The 15,961-nt window shown below is 39.3% G+C and overlaps 2 protein-coding genes across 5 annotated transcripts in view; one reads left to right on the plus strand and one right to left on the minus strand.

Annotated features, from left to right (window-relative positions):
• Window positions 1-996, minus strand: part of CCDC122 (coiled-coil domain containing 122) — a 48,445-nt gene extending 47,449 nt beyond the window's left edge. Inside the window, exon 1 of the mRNA XM_062194143.1 lies at window positions 910-996. The gene's annotated coding sequence lies outside the window, so the exon portion shown is untranslated. The remainder of the gene's footprint in view (window positions 1-909) is intronic.
• An 84-nt stretch (window positions 997-1,080) lies between these two features.
• Window positions 1,081-14,653, plus strand: LACC1 (laccase domain containing 1). Of its 4 annotated transcripts, none has more exons than XM_062194139.1 (7): window positions 1,081-1,187; window positions 2,222-2,826; window positions 3,455-3,633; window positions 4,698-4,863; window positions 8,953-9,178; window positions 11,101-11,261; window positions 12,256-14,653. In XM_062194139.1, exons 2-6 carry the CDS (start codon window positions 2,265-2,267, stop codon window positions 11,258-11,260), a joined length of 1,293 nt encoding a protein of 430 aa, XP_062050123.1. In that variant the 5' UTR covers window positions 1,081-1,187; window positions 2,222-2,264; the 3' UTR covers window position 11,261; window positions 12,256-14,653. The 4 variants fall into 4 exon arrangements, with proteins under 4 accessions (XP_062050123.1, XP_062050122.1, XP_062050125.1 ...); XM_062194138.1 differs by lacking the exon at window positions 1,081-1,187 and adding an exon at window positions 1,196-1,338; XM_062194141.1 differs by lacking the exon at window positions 1,081-1,187 and having other exon boundaries at window positions 2,737-2,826; window positions 3,455-3,487.
• Window positions 14,654-15,961: the final 1,308 nt, after the last annotated feature.

Consider the following 15,961-nt stretch of genomic DNA (forward strand, 5'->3'; position numbering starts at 1 on the left):
TTACTTTATAACTAAGAGACTTCTATTTTGCCTAAGTTAGGATTTAACATAAAAACAAGCTCGGGGCAATAAGAGTGCCTCCTAATCAGGTGCACCATCTACTGCTCAGGGTTCTTAACCAATGTCCAATCAATGAAAATTTTGATAAAACCGGTTGCCATGGATACTGAAAAGGAAGGTTCTTAATCTGGGCTTGTGTTCTCATTCTCCAGAGAAGTAGAAATAAGTGCCACTCTTGAGGGTTCTTCTAAACTGCCAGAAATCTGAGGTTCTTTCTCATTCAGGTAAAAATGCTTAGGCACTTAACATGAACAACAATGAAGAGGAAGGGAGCTAATGAGTCCCCCCCCCACCCCAACCACAACACTTGCTTTTCATATCCTGGCTGCTCCCAACTTAAAAACATACTGTTGGCGTACAGATAAAGGATGCTTAATTGTACCTTTATCGGGACTTAAGGATTAGTGACTTCTACTGTCCCACCAGTGACACATTTTTAAAAAGGCACGCAGGACAAACGCTTGTTGTCAAAGCTCGTGAGGGCGCTGTAGAGCCCGTTGGGTCTCCTCAGCTAGAAAAGCAGAGTCAGCAAAAAAAAAAAAAAAAAAAAAAAAAAAAAAAAAACCACAACCACGGGAGCAACTTGTTTCTGGAAACAAAACACTAGCGGAATTTCCCCCACAGAAACCCACTATCTGAACTCCAGACAGGGCAAGCTGCCAAGAAGTAACGTGATGCGGTTCCCAGGCCAGGTGTCCCCTCAGCGCGGGGAAGGGGCCTCCACGCTCAGAGAACATTCTGGAATGCCGAGGGGCTGCCGCCTCCCGGCTCCCCTTCTCCCCTTCTCCCCTCCCCACGGGGCCCGCAGCCCCTTCCCCTCGTCGGAGCCCAGCCTGCCTGCCTGCCTACCGGCCGTCTGCGCACCCGCCTCGGCCCCGGCCAGAGGCCCCCGCTGCGCTCGGGCGCCTGTTCCTCTTCCCTCGACGGGGTCGCAGGCCGCCGCTCCGCCGGGCCGCCCTGACCCGGAACTGCTGAGGCGCGCCGGGCGCGCGCGCTGAGCTCATCCCGGGATTCCCCGGCCCCGCCGCCCCGCTCGACCCGGGCGCTCCGTGCCGCCTCGCTGCAGTCGGCCGTCGTGTGCACCGAGAGTCCGGGTCGATGCCGGGCGGGGGACCCGTGAGGCCAAGGTGGGATGGGTGAGGTGAGGTGAGGTGACGAGGGGCGGGCGTCGCCGCCTCCGGGACGGGCAGTGACAAGCTCCTGGCTCCGGATTCCACTGAGTCTCAGGGAAGAGGTGGGGGGCGGCCAGGCCTAACAGAGCTCCCCGCGGCAGACCAGGTATGCAGAGGAACGCGAGAGGGCGGGACCGCGGGCGCTAACAAAGTTCTCAGGGAAGGGGGTGGGGGAGGGCGGAAAGGGGACAGTGACAGTGGGTGGAGGTCCCCACCCGGGCAGGTGCACAGGTCTGGGTGCCGAGCAGGGGTCCTGGGGGGAGGGGGGGGACAGGGACCTGGCGGTGACAGGGGCCCCGTGTGGAAATCCACAGTGTGGAGGGGAAGGAAGCGGTCACCTGTTCAAAACGGGAAATGACCCTCCACCGGAGCGCGTGAGATGTGGGGAGCAGGGGTCAGGGCAGCACGAGGACTGGGGTGGCAGGACCAGGACTGGAAATGAGAAAATCTGCTGAGAATGAGTCAGAAAGAAGGTAGGAAGCCAGATCGTACTGTGTAAATCCTAAAGAGACGGAGCAGTAGTCTCAACTTGTGTTTCCTTAAAGACGCGATTTTCAGGTGCAGTATTGCTTAACCTGCCTAACTTCAGGACCTCGTATTTCCTATGAAAAAGTATGACCTAATATGACAGTCTTGCCAGGATTAAGGATACAGCACATAGGTTAACACCTATAATTAAGAAATAAGTCTTTGTCTAAAGTAACACGTAATTCCCTACTTAACGTTTCTACATGGAGAAGGAACAGCACAGAGGAATGGCTTTTCTGGAAAGACATACTGACACTGTCAGAAAGTGAATTAGAAGGTGACTTCACTTTCGCTGTTGTGGTTGTCTGATGACAAATAGTGGATTAGTCTTGTTGAGAAGGGCTTGGGTTTAGTATTTTGTTTACATTTTCAAATCAGTGTGGTCACTTTTAAAATCTACTACAAATTTCTTTTATATCTGTAAGAAGTTGATATATTTTTATGCCAATTTTTCTTTACAGGTGATTGACTTGGCACAGAAGTCTTTGAAGAACTCTAAGAAGAATGGCAGAAGCAGTTGTGGTAGATCTCTTTGATTTGAAATTGAATTCTCAGAAAAACAGCCATCAGAGATTACTGAAGACGTTGAATGTCATCAAATTCCACCATGCTTCCAAGGCCAAGTTCCTCTGCATAATGTGTCATAACCCCATCAGCTGTGAAAGGGATGGTGAGCATGATAATTGTGAATTAGAAGCAAGCAATGGACTATCAACTCTCCTGAGAGAATTTGAGACTGTTAACAATCCCAGCATGGCTGCCTCATTGTATACTATTAAACAAAAAATTGATGAAAAAAATCTGAGCAGCATTAAGATCATTGTACCCACGCACAGAAAAGCATTAATGAAGGCTTTTATTGATGAACTCTTCACTGATGTTTACAATTTCGAGTTTGAAGATTTACAGATGACTTTGAGGGATGGCTTTTTGAAACAGTCCACTGAAATAAATGTGATCACAGCTCGAGAACTAGAAGAGATCCGGAAAGAAATAGAAACCTATTTGAGCAGTCTGCCAGCGCTGAAAGGAGAATTAACTATTATCACATCTCCTTTGATCCCAGGTATATTAAACCCTAACTATTGTTTTTACTGTGAATGAGAAAAATCAGCCTGTCTTCAGAGGTTGTTCACTTCTTGTTCCTCCATTCTTTGATTGACAGTGTGAGATTATTGCTCATTAGCATCAGTTGCAGTGTGAGGGCGTCATGGATGGCCTGTGATGTCAGGGCTGTCAAAGGATGACCCCTACAAAGTTACCCTATTTAAAGAGTTTACTTTTTGAAAATTCTGCTTTAATAATAATAATTAAAAAAAAAAACAGCCCTCCTTTAAAATAAGATTTATGACCTGCAAAGTTTGAAACTTCCACTAATTGGCACTTTATCAAAAGAGTAAAGTTTAAAATTATCTTTCCTTTTGGTTGAATAGTATTTACAACACTGTATGCCATTGGGTTGAACAAAGTCAAATGGGACAGAATACCCTTTGCAGATCAGTAATCCCATAGGCAGGTGAAACAAGCAAACTCAGACCAGTAAGTAATAAGAGAATATGGAAATACAAAGTGTTGTAGAAATCAGAAGCCAGATGAATAAACACAGGATGAAGAAATTTAGGTGGGTTTAATAGACTTGGTTTTATAGTCTTTTGTATTCCATCTCCTTAATCTTCATCACTTATCCTCAACAGATATTTTCACACATGGATTTACTACAAGAACAGGTGGGATATCTTATATACCAACGCTTAGCTCATTCAATCTTTTCTGTAGTTCCAAACGGAGAGATCCCAAGGCAGTTGTTCAAGAAAATCTGCGTAGATTGGCAAATACTGCAGGATTTAATATGAAAAAATTTTACCGAATAAAGGTAAAATATCACTTTATATTTTAAGAGACCTAAAGTATGTTTTTTAGTCTGCTTAATGGCGTAAACTTTAAGCTATTTAACCTTTGCATCTGGTGTTTTATCTAAAATTTTAGAATAATGCTGTGTTTTTCTTAGATTTATATACCACAGCCTAAAGATCAACTCTATGATATATATTTCATCTGGAGTCCCTGATTCTAAAAGTATGATGAATTCTCAGGGGTTGTAGTACCATTCACTTCTGTATTTGATATAGAAGAAAAGTCCTTAATGTTGGAAAAGAAAGATCATGATTTTCTAAATCAACACTAATGAAACTCAGGTTGTAATTAGTTAATTCGTCATGAAATTCTAACTCTACTTGAGTCTAGAAAAAATAAAAGTATTGATGCTTTAGTAATTAATTTAGCTTTCTTTATAAGAAAGTCAGATTTCCTTGTGAAAAGTGCTGTAAATAGACATTTACCCATTTCTAGTGGGAGGTATTTGTGATGGACTGTACTGAATTTTTAAATGTTAAACTGCAGCCGGTGCCGTGGCTCAGTAGGCTAATCCTCCGCTTGCAGTGCCAGCACCCCGCATTCTAGTCCTGGTTGGGGCGCCGGATTCTGTCCCAGACTCCTCTTCCTGTCCAGCTCTCTGCTGTGGCCTGGGAGTGCCGTGGAGGATGGCCCAAGTGCTTGGGCCCTGCACCCACATGGGAGACCAGGAGGAGGCACCTGGCTCCTGGCTTCGGATCAGCATGGTGCGCCGGCCACAGTGTCCGTTGGGGGGTGAACCAACGGAAAAGGAAAACCTTTCTCTCTGTCTCTCTCTCTCACTGTCCACTCTGCCTGTCAAAAAATAAATAAATAAAAATGTTAAACTGCATCCTTTGAATGAAATATGCAGAACTAACTATTTTACTATACATAGAAGTGGTATATTTAATTGATTTTAGTATTATTATTTTGTATATTACTCTAGTATATTACTTTGTTCTGAAATGTGTACTTTCAAAAAAGCTTCTGGTGTGAGAACTCTCACTTCCAAAACATATTTTTGTCACGTATCTTTGGTATTAGACTGATCACGCCAGTGACGTCTGGATTATGGGAAGGAAGGAACCTGAATCTTATGATGGAATAACCACAAATCAGAGAGGAGTCACGATAGCAGCTCTTGGTGCTGACTGTATCCCCATAGTTTTTGCAGATCCTGTCAAAAAAGCATGTGGAGTTGCTCACGCTGGTAAGTTGGCTTAATTAAGCACTCAGAATTTTACTAACTTTGTAGTTCAGCAAAAATTAAACTTTCTTTCTGGTGAGCATGGTAAACAATTAACTCTACTATTTTGTGGTAAGTATAATGATATGGGAGGGGCCGGCGTGCTCTTATTTTGGGGGCAATTAAAATAAGTGTCTGAGTCAAAGTTTTTGAATCAGAGTAGAATTCCCAAAGGAAGTGATACGTATGTTGAGTTCTGAGAAATCTGTACAATTTTGCTAGATGCTAGTCTTTCTCAGCGAGGATGGTATTTTGGGCAATGTAATCCTACATTGCGGATGAAGTATCTTTGGCCCTTAAAAATTCTTCATGCCTGTAACACTCTCAATCATTGTAACAACAAAACAACAATAACAAAAAACAAATACAACTCCTTTCATGCTTTTCAAAACACAACTTTAGAGGATTGGTACTGCCTCTGGTTGAGAACCTCTGAAGCCCAGGCTCCAGAGAATAGGAATGTTAGCCATGTTGTACAAAGGTTTTCATACAAATGGCAGGTGTCAGCAGCATGTTTGAAAGTAGGGAGGTGATAAAAAACAAGATATGTTTGGAAGACTGCATTTTATTTAGTTAACTAAATGTATTTCATTGTCACTGTTCTCTAAAGATAAGAGTAAATAAGTATTTTAGATGCTATATTGTTTTCTGAAGGTATTTAAAAATAGTATTTAGACTATCTAGTGGCTATGATTCTATGTGAAATGAGGGATGCTCTTTTGAGTTTTGTTTCACTTGTAAATCAGTGAGTATTCTGCTTTGAAGACCAAAGAAGAAAGTAGTATTCTTTTCTTTTGGCCTAACTAAAGTAATAGAAATGGATGAGTGGAAGTCAGATTTACTATACAACATTGTCAAAAGTTATTTAACTTTTAAGTCTCAGTTCCTGGATGTAAAAAGGAAGTATTATTTGTTACATGTGAGCTGCTAGTTCTCAGTTTTGTCCTCTGGCCCAGGGCCACTGTGGACATTTGGAGAGTGAACTAGCAGATGAGAACTCACTCTCTCTCTCTCTCTCTCTTTCTCTCTGTCTTCCTTTGAAATTGAAATTACAAAAGTAAAAACTTTTTAAAAACCCAATATTAAGCAGTCAAAATTAAGTTATAAATGTAAATTTCCAAGTTATTAATAATTATCCTTGAAACAGAATAGAAATATGTCTAGCATGTAGCCAAACATAAAATCAATGGAATACAATAGAGAGCCCAGAAATATACCCTTTGAGTATGGGCAAATGATTTTTTTTTAAAGATTTAGTTATTTATTTGAAAGCAGAATTACAGAGAGGCAGAAGCAGAGAGAGAGGTCTTCCGTCCTCTGGTTCACTCCACAGATGGTCTCAATGGCAGGAGTTGTGCCAATCCAAAGCCAGGAGCCAGGAGCTTATTCCAGGTCTCCCATGTGGGTGCAGGGGCCCAAGGACTTGGGTCATCTTCTACTGCTTTCCCAGTCCATAGCAGAGAGCTGGATCAGAAGTGGAACAGCCAGGTCTCAAACTGATGCCCATATGGGATGACGGCACTGCAGACTGCAGCTCTGCCTGCTACGCCACAGCACTGGCCCTGGTAAAATGATTTTGAACAAGGGTACTGAGACTATACAATGGGGAATGGGCAGTCTTTTCAACAAATATTGTGGGGAAAACTGAATATCCACATGAACAAGAATGATGTGTCTTTACCTTAACTCATATACAAAAATGAACTCAAAATTAAAGAAAGGCCTAAATGTAAGGCAGTAGTTTCTTAGAAAATCACAAGTAAAGGGCCCAGCGTTCTGGCATAACATTTAAAGCTACTGCCTGCATTGCTGGCATCCCATATGGGCACTGGTTCATGTCCTAGCTGCTCCACTCCTGATGCAGCTCCCTGCTAATAGCTTAGGAAAAGCAGTGAAAAATGGCCTAAGGCCTTGGGCCCTACTACCCACATGGGAGACCTGGAAGAAGCTCCTGGCTCCTAGCTTTGGCCTGGGCCAGCCCTGGCCATTGTAGCCATCTTGTGAGTGAACCAGCAGATGGAAGAAACTCACAAGCAACAAATGTAAAAGTAGATAAATTAGACTTTATTAAAATTAAAAACATCTGTAGGACCAGACATTTGGCCTATTAGACTACCAGCTGTGACTCTTACATCCCATATCAGAGGGCCCAGGTTCAAGTCCTGGCTCTGCTTTTCATTCCTGCTCTCCACTGATGCACAATCTGGAAGGCAGCAGGTGATGGCTCAAGGAGTTTTATCCCTGCTATCCATGTAGAAGATCTCAACTGAGTTCACAGCTCCTGGTTATATCTTGGTTCAGACCCAGCTGTTGCAGGCATTTGAGTAGCTAACCAGCAGCTGGGAATTCTCTCGCTCTCGCTCTCTCGCTCTCTCTTTGCCTCTCAAATTAAAAATAAGTAAATATATCTAGGCATCAAAGGGCACAGTCAACAGAATGAAAAGGCATGGAATGAAAAAGTATTTGTAAATCACATATCTGATTAAGGTGTATCTGCAGTAAATAAAGAACTCGTTACAACTCATCATTAATAACAACAAACAGCCTCACTTAAAAATGAACAAAGGAATATGTATTTCTGCAAAGATGATATGCAAATGGCCAACAAACATGGAAAGATGTTCAACATCACTCATAATTAAGAAATTGCAAATTAAAACTATAGTATCACCTCATATCCTTTAGGGTGATTAATATTTTTGAAAACAATAGAAAATAACAAGTGTTTAGTATGTGAAATAATTTAAACCCTGTGGGAAATGTAAAATGGTATAGGTACTATGGAAAACAATATGGCAGTTCCTCAAAAAATTTTAAATAGAATTACCACGTGATCTAATGATTCTACTTCTGAGTATATACTGTATCCCAAAAAGATGAAAGCAGGGTCTAGAAAAGATAATTGCACACTCATGTTCATAGTAGCATTATTCATAGTAGCCAAGAAGTGGAAGCAACTCAAATGTCCATTAATATATGAATAAATTAGCAAAATGTGGTGTACATACAAGGGATATTATTAAGCCATAAAAAAGCAGGAAATTCTGACACATGATACAACATGGATGAAGCTTAAGGACATAATATTAAGTGAAATCAGGCAGTCACAAAAAGACAGACAGTATGATTCTGCTTACATGAGTTATCTAGAGTAATCAAGTCCATAGAAACATAAAGAAAAAATGGTAGTCACCTGGGTCTGGGAGAAAGGTGAAATGGTAGTTACTGTTTAATGGATATAGAGTTTTAGTTTTGCAAGATGGAAAATATTTTGGAGGTTGATTACACAACAATGTGAGTGTACTCAATATAATGAATTGTATACTTAGTTAAAAATGTAAGTTTTATGTGATTTTTACCACAGTTTCTTTTTAAGATTTATTTATTTATTTGAAAGTCAGAGATACACAGACACACACACACACATACATATACACACACAGAAACAGAGAGAGAGAGAGAAAAGAATCTTCCATCTGCTGGTTTACTCCCCAAATGGCTGCAACAGCCAGGGCTGGGCCAGGCTGAAGCCAGGAGTAGGAGCCTTCTCCAGATCTCCCACATGCGTGCAGGGGTCCAAGCAGTTGGGCCATGCTCTGCTACTTTCCCAGGTGCACCTGCAGGGAGCTAGATCAGAAGTGGAGAAGCTGGGCCTCCAACTGGCACCCACATGGGCTGCTGGCATCCCAGGCAGTGGCTTTACCTGTTATGCAACTGTATGGGGACCTATCATTGTTTTTTAAAATGTGTGAAAAAATGAGAGTTAAGAGCAACAAGGTGGAATCCCAGTGGAAACTAAATGTACAAAAATTTTTTGAAAAGAAGTGGAAGGAAACTCCCAGTAATGTTTATTCTGTGACAGGTGCTTTATATAGTAGATCTCATTCAAAAACCAATACTATAATGCAATATTAATTTTGTGATTTGTTTTTTATTTCTGGACTTTTGAGAAAGGTACAAATTCAATGTGCTCATTTTAAACTTAGAGATAAAGTCAAGTGGAATTTTGTTATGTTTGAACTTTCCTTATCTCCTTTTAATTATATTTACCAGGTTGGAAAGGTACTTTGTTAGGTGTTGCTATGGCTACAGTGCATGCTATGATAACAGAATATGGTTGTCATTTGGAAGACATTATTGTTGTACTGGGACCCTCAGTAGGACCTTGCTGTTTTACTCTTCCATGGGAATCAGCAAATAAGTTTCATAATCTTCATCCTGAATGTGTAAGACTGTTTGACTCACCAAATCCCTATATTGACATCCGAAAAGCTACCAGGTATGCTTGATTACATTCTGGAACTCATTATTGACTATTGCATCTAAAATGAAAGTTATTTTAGCAAACAGTAACTCCAAGAAAAATTAAGGTGGCAGATATTTAGGCAGCTGACATACATGCAAACATATATAGAAATTCATTTTAATTATGAAATCTGTTCTCATTTGATTTTTCCTGACTGGTATCATTTATTGATTCAAAAGTTAAGGAAGAGGGGCCAGCATTGTGGCATAGGATATAAAGCTACCGCCTGCATCGCTGTCATTTCATATGGGTGCTGGTTCATATCCCAGCTGCTCTATTTCCAATCCAGCTCCCTGCTGATGGTCTGGGAAAAGCAGTAGAAAATAGCCTAGGTGTTTGGTTCCCTGACACCCATGTGGGAGACCCAGATGAAGCTCCTGGTCCCTGGATTCAGCCTGGCCCTGTCCTGGCTGTTGGAGCCATCTGGGGAATGAACCAGCAGATGGAAGATTCTCCCTCTCCCTCTCCCTCTCCTTCTCCCTCCCTCTCCCCCTCCCCCTCTCCCTTCCTCTCCCCTTCCCCCTCCTCCTTCCCCTCCCCCTCTCCCTCCCTCCTTCTCCCTTCCTCTTCCCCTCCCCCTCTCCCTCCCCTCCCCCCACTTCCTTCTCCCTCCCTCTCCCTCTTCCCCTCCCCCTTCCCCCTTCCTTCTCCCTCTCCCCCTCTCCCTCCCCCTCCCTCTCCCCTTCCTTCTCCCTCTCCCTCCCCTTCCCTCTCCTCCTCTCCCACCCTCCCCCCTCCCTCCCTCCCTCTTCTCTCTGCAACTCTGACTTCCAAATAAATGTTAAAAAAATAATAATGAAGGAAGAAACAGTAGGCATTCCATTTTAAGAGATCTACTTAAACTTTTTCTAAAAAAACTGGCATGTTTTATTTCACAGTCATTCTCCAGGTCAGTTCTTTTAGATAAAATAAACTAGCAGAAAGCTGATAGTTTAAAATTATCTTTATTCTCTAATTAATGAGTAGAATATAGTTCTTAGCAAAAAACTATGTAATGTAAATATACAGTCACTTTCAAGATTTGCTTTCCTGAATTTTTGAATTTATGAAGTTTTGTTATAAAAATCTGCCAAAAATTGTCATTCCACTTTAAAAAAGATTTATTGATTTTATTTGAAATAGAGAGGCAGAGACAGAGAGAGATAGAGCTTCCATCCACTGGTTTACTCCCCAGATGGCTGCAACAGCTAAGGCTGGGCCAAGTCTAAGCTAGGAACGTGGAACTCCATCCAGGTCACCCTAGTGGCTGACAGGGGCCCAAATACTTGAGCCATCTTCCACTGCTTTCCCAGGCACATTAACAAGGAACTAGCTGGATTGGAAGTGGGACATCCAGGATTCGAACCAGAGCTCATTTGGGATGCTAACAGGTGGCAACTTAACCCACTATTTGTTATTTCTATAGCTCCTATTTTTATTTCTACAAGGAAAATTGATGTCTGATTTGAATCATGTTTCTAGTCCTGTCAGCAAAACCCTACCCAAATTCTGCCTCATTTAGCACATAATTAGAAGGGATTGAAAGTGATTCTTAATGTGACTTATGGAATAAGTATCAATAATTTTTATTACAATTTTATATCACAAAGTGTTTATGGAGAAGCAAGTTTTCTGTGTCTACAAATACCCTGGTAACTTGAGAATTTTCTTCCTAAATAAGTGATTGATTGTGATTATAAAAATTCTGTACCTAGATCATGTCTGCAGGACACTATGGAAGACTGTGTAGTATATATATATATATATATATATATGTACTTAAGTGATAGAACCCACCATTTCCTGACTATTCCATATTCTGTATCATTCCATTATCTGTACATTTTTTGTATTGTTTTGGCTATTGGTAAAAAAAAAAAATCTCTTAGTATCTTTTGAAAAATCTTTACCCTAAGGATTCTTCTAGAACGGGGAGGAATTCTTCCACATAACATTCAGGACCAGAACCAAGATCTCAACCTCTGTACATCATGCCATCCTGACAAGTTTTTCTCCCATGTCCGAGATGGTGTTAATTTTGGTACACAGATTGGCTTCATATCACTTAGAGAATGAGGTATAGTAGGTTCTCCTTCCTCTCTCTAATCTCTTTCTGTTCCTCCTTCCTCTTTTCTTCCCTCTTTCCCTTCCTCTTTTTTTTTTCTCTTCCAGCCTTTCCCTCCCTTCATTAAAAAAATTGATTTTATTTAACTTTACTGCTTTATTCTTATGGGAAGGATAAGTTTCTACTTTTTTATTGATGTAACAGTGACAGAAAAGTTCATTTTCAGAAGCAGACTCATATAAAGACTAGTTTTTTCTAGTTAATGAAAATTAAATTGGTCAGCTTGTGTTAAAAGTTTAAGAAGAAAGTATTTTACCTTTAAAAGATCCTGTATGTGTGTTCTGTATCTCTACTATGTATTTAACATCTGTATATTTCACATAATAGCATTCTTATGTCTTTATATTTATGAGAAGAAATCTTTGCATAAAAATTTTAAGTTTTAGTATAATAAGAAATCTGTAAATACACAAACTCACTTGGTTTTCAACTAGGTTTCCAACATTATCTATAGCCAGAGTTGGCTAAATTTATTTTATTTATTTGTTTATTTTTTGCTAAAGGGCCAGATAGTAAATAACTTAAGCCTTCAGCTACTGAACTTTGTCAATATAGAGCAAAAGTAGAACCTGACAATGCAGAAATCTATATATCTGTGTTCCAATAAAACTTTACCTAAAAAGCAGGTGAAGGGCCAGATTTGGCTCACAGGTTATAGTTTACTGACAAGCTAGAATTATAGAGGAAGATTGAGTGTAATTTTTAAAAATAATATTTAATAGTTTTTAGAGTTACATAAAAATATTACTTGCTAATAATTTAGCACTCTCCCTTTACCATATATCTAGCTTTCCCTAGGGTTAATTTTACTTGAATTGTTATTTTTAGCCTCTATAATATCTTTAACTCTTCCATATATAAAACTTTAATAGATTTTATGATTCTTGCCTTGCTATTTTAATAATACTAGTAATGATCTCATATTTGATTTCTATGTATTTTACAGATACTTGATTGGATTTTTGCGTAAATGTTTCCTGCTTCCTTCCAAACTGACTACAAGAGAGAAATTTAACTAGTTATTTAAAACCAAAGGGATTACAATGGATAATCTAGATTATATTTTCACTGTTATCCAATGCTAAATTATTTTCACTTAATTCTAACAATAACTAACAAAAAATTCAATGTGATATAGCTAATATATTTTACAAATCAGAATTATTCTTGAAGTTTGCCCCATATTTATTACATAAATCAGAAATAGATCTGTTTAGTATTTATTGATTATTCTCTGTCAGGTGTTGTGTTAAGCATAGGTATATCAAAGTGAATAAGACTTTCCTTTTGAGTCTAATACAGTGGAGGAGATAAACATATCTACAACTACAATTTAATTTTAATAGCAGTTGAAGATTATAAAAGGAAGAAGGGTTAATTTTTCCAGAAGGCATTATAGAAATTATGTTCAGAGAAAGTAATATATTTCATGAGCTGAACTTTTGGTAAATGAAGAACAGCTGTAACAGACAGAGGGACCATCATGAACCAGGGCATGAAATTATAAGAAGTACCTACCATGATCTAGAGGAATAAGGGTATGGGCAAGAGTTGAGACTGGAAAAGTGGTTGGAAATGGATTAGTGAGGATCTCAAATATCATTTCAAAGAGTTTGGAACAAGTCAGCATCAAAAGTAAGGCAGTGTTTTTATTTCCTTGGCATCCTATTTAACAGGATGGATTCTAACTGTGAGAGATCAAAGCAGAGAGGCTATACTGGATGTGGTCAAAATGTTCCAAAAAAGATAATGAGGTCCTGATGAAAGCCTTGGAAATTAAAATGGAGAAGAGGGCAGATGGGTTAGAGAGACATTTTAGAAGTATAATCAGTAGATCCTGTAAGTAGATAAAAGGAAGGAAGAGGTGAGGAAGAATAGAGACATAGTCAGTGACTCTGTGATATTACCAACGGTGACAACAAACAGAAGGTTTGGGACAAGGGAGAAGGATGCGTTTACAGAGAATGAAGTACATCCAAATGAAACTGTTTGGCCCTTGGTTGGAAAATAGACCTAGAAATTAGGAGTGAACCTAGGACAAAGACAGGTTTAGAAGTTGGCTATGCAAAGATGGTGCCTGAGTCTATTGGAGCAGATTGGATCATGCAGGGAGAAAGTAGGATGAGAAGACAGGAGGTCTGAGGCTGAATATTCATACAGTGCTAGCGTTTGAAAATAAGAAGCTGAGCCAGTTAAAATAATTAATCCTAGAAGTACAAAAAAATAGGAGTTAGTCATTTTGAACAAATCAACATAGGTATGGGAGGTGCTAGAAAAGAAATCTTCCAAGACAAAGTGTTAACTTGTGTTGAAGCTGTTCTACTTACTGGCAGTGGTGACAAAACAGGTGTCAGTGCAGTGAGGAAGAAGATGTTTAGTTGTTGATTCTTGGACAAGATATACTTGTAAAGAGAAGAAGCTAAGGAATGTATTGGAAGGAGTATTTTTGGATGAATAGTTTTGAGTATGTTTGCTGGCTAAAGAGAGAAGTGTTAAATTATGTTCATTTAGAAAAATCATTTTTAATGTCAGTTGTCATATTACATCTTAAAAAGATTTCTTATTTTATATATATTTTCTACATGTATATGCAGTAGAATAACACAAATAACATTTGGTATTTACCAAGGACTTTCATGTGCATTAATTATATACCTTTAGAGCTACTTTGTAATACATTCATCAGGCATTATCCTTTTTATTCAGATGAGAAAGCTGAGCCTCTTGAGTTGGTGGTGGTCAAGGTCACATAATTTATGATGATATAAGGTGTGGATACATATTTTATGACTCCTAATCTTTCATATTTAGCAGTTAATCAAAGCTGTCTGAATTGTATTTTTATTTTAAACTTTTTATCAGCATCATTTACTCAGACATTCAGTCAAAATTTTTTTGAGGTACTGAGAAAGATGTATTAAAAAATACATTTGTAGCCCTCAACATGTTTAATAGCCAGTGGAAAGTGACAATCAATAAACCAGCCATTTCAGTACTATGCTGTGTGTTATGAAGTTGCCGTAGCCTGATACTTTGTTTAGTTTAATTCTGTGCATCCCATCACTGAGTGTGAATTTAAAATAAAATGCCTCATTTTTTCCAATTCAGGGAAATCATCAAACATAAAGCATAGGCTAGAAATTTTAAACTCAGGTACAGTAACCTTTTATTTAATGATAATAAAGATTAAGGAAACATTTAGCACATTGAGAAAGATTAATATTTTTCTAATTCTTCATTGTGCATGATTTTATTCAAAGTTTATAAATTTACAGAATATTAGACAACCATATTTCACTTTATGTATCAAAACATTCCAGTCCAAATAAAAGTTATTTTTATTATGTATGGTTTTGAGTTATTTATGCCACACCATATAATGAAGAGTTGTTTTCTTGCTACTTTACTGAGTGAAAAGTATTGATTCAATAATTTAGAAGTAGAACTATTTAAGTTATTAAATAATCATATCTTATTTCCTCTACAAGATCACTGTCACTCTCAAACATTTGTATATAGGTTTCTTGGACTTTTTGAGTACAAGAAAAATGGTTTCTTTAGTAAGTTAAGTTTGGGTTTTTTCGCTTTAAATTGTTATTTATTTATATGAAATGGAGAGAGAGCACTCTCATCTGCTGGATCACTCCCCAAAATGCTTGTACCAGCTAGCACTGGCCAGACAGAAGCTGGGTGCTGAGAAGTCAAACCAGGTCTCTCACATGGGTGGCAGAGACCCAACTACTTAAGCCATCACTAGTAACAGGAAATTAGAAGGGGGAGCAGAGCTGGAACTCAAATCCAGGTGCACTGATATGGGATGCTGTGTCTTTACTGGCATCTGAACTTCTATGCCAAATGTCTGTCCCCTTTAGTTTATTTTTTTTAACAGTTCATTTTTTTTTTTTTTTTTTTTTTTTTTGGGGGGACAGGCAAAGTTAGTAAGAGAGAAACAGAGAAAAAGGTCTTCATTCTGTTGGTTCAGTCCCCAAATGGCCGCTACGGCCGGTGCGCTGTGCCGATCCGAAGCCAAGAGCCAGGTGCTTCCTCCTGGTCTCCCATGCGGGTGTAGGGCCCAAGGACCTGGGCCATCCTCCACTGCACTCCTGGGCCACAACAGAGAGCTGGACTGGAAGAGGAGCAACCGGGACAGAATCCGGCACCTCCGCCGGGACTAGAACCAGAGTGCCAGCGCCGCAGGCAGAGGACTAGCCAAGTGAGCCACGGCACCGGCCAATCCCCTTTAGTTTAGTTTTTAGTGAAAGCACTGCTACTAACTACAAATAGGAAGTATTGGTTGCCACATTATTAATAAGAAGAATTAAGTTTATAAATAAAATGAGAGTTCATGACAACTTTTTTGGAAGTACTAATTATCAAACCACAATTTACTAGACATTTATTTATTTGTAATTTTTTAAGTTATGGAAAATAGCATAGTGACTAAATATGTTCCATTCCAATGTTTTATACAACAAACAGGAGTTGACCTTACCATTTAGGAAAGCACTTTTCTATAAGTGGCATGACTCTGTGTCTTGGTATAAAGTTGAACCAATCTTAATTACTGTATTGTGCAAAAAGAAAAAAACATTTAGTGTAAATGTATTGATTTTACTCTAGGCACAACACATTGTAGTGTCAGTAGATAAAGG

Source organism: Lepus europaeus, chromosome 6 (assembly GCF_033115175.1).
Source record: "Lepus europaeus isolate LE1 chromosome 6, mLepTim1.pri, whole genome shotgun sequence".
NCBI classification, from domain to species: domain Eukaryota; kingdom Metazoa; phylum Chordata; class Mammalia; order Lagomorpha; family Leporidae; genus Lepus; species Lepus europaeus.

Bases quoted from the DNA above. Each gene is read 5' to 3' on its own strand.
- LACC1 (XM_062194139.1), top strand. From the start codon at position 2,265: ATGGCAGAAGCAGTTGTGGTAGATCTCTTTGATTTGAAATTGAATTCT. The intron at 2,827-3,454 runs GTATATTAAACC...TATCCTCAACAG, and splicing joins CACATCTCCTTTGATCCCAG to ATATTTTCACACATGGATTT. The intron at 3,634-4,697 runs GTAAAATATCAC...CTTTGGTATTAG, and splicing joins AAAAATTTTACCGAATAAAG to ACTGATCACGCCAGTGACGT.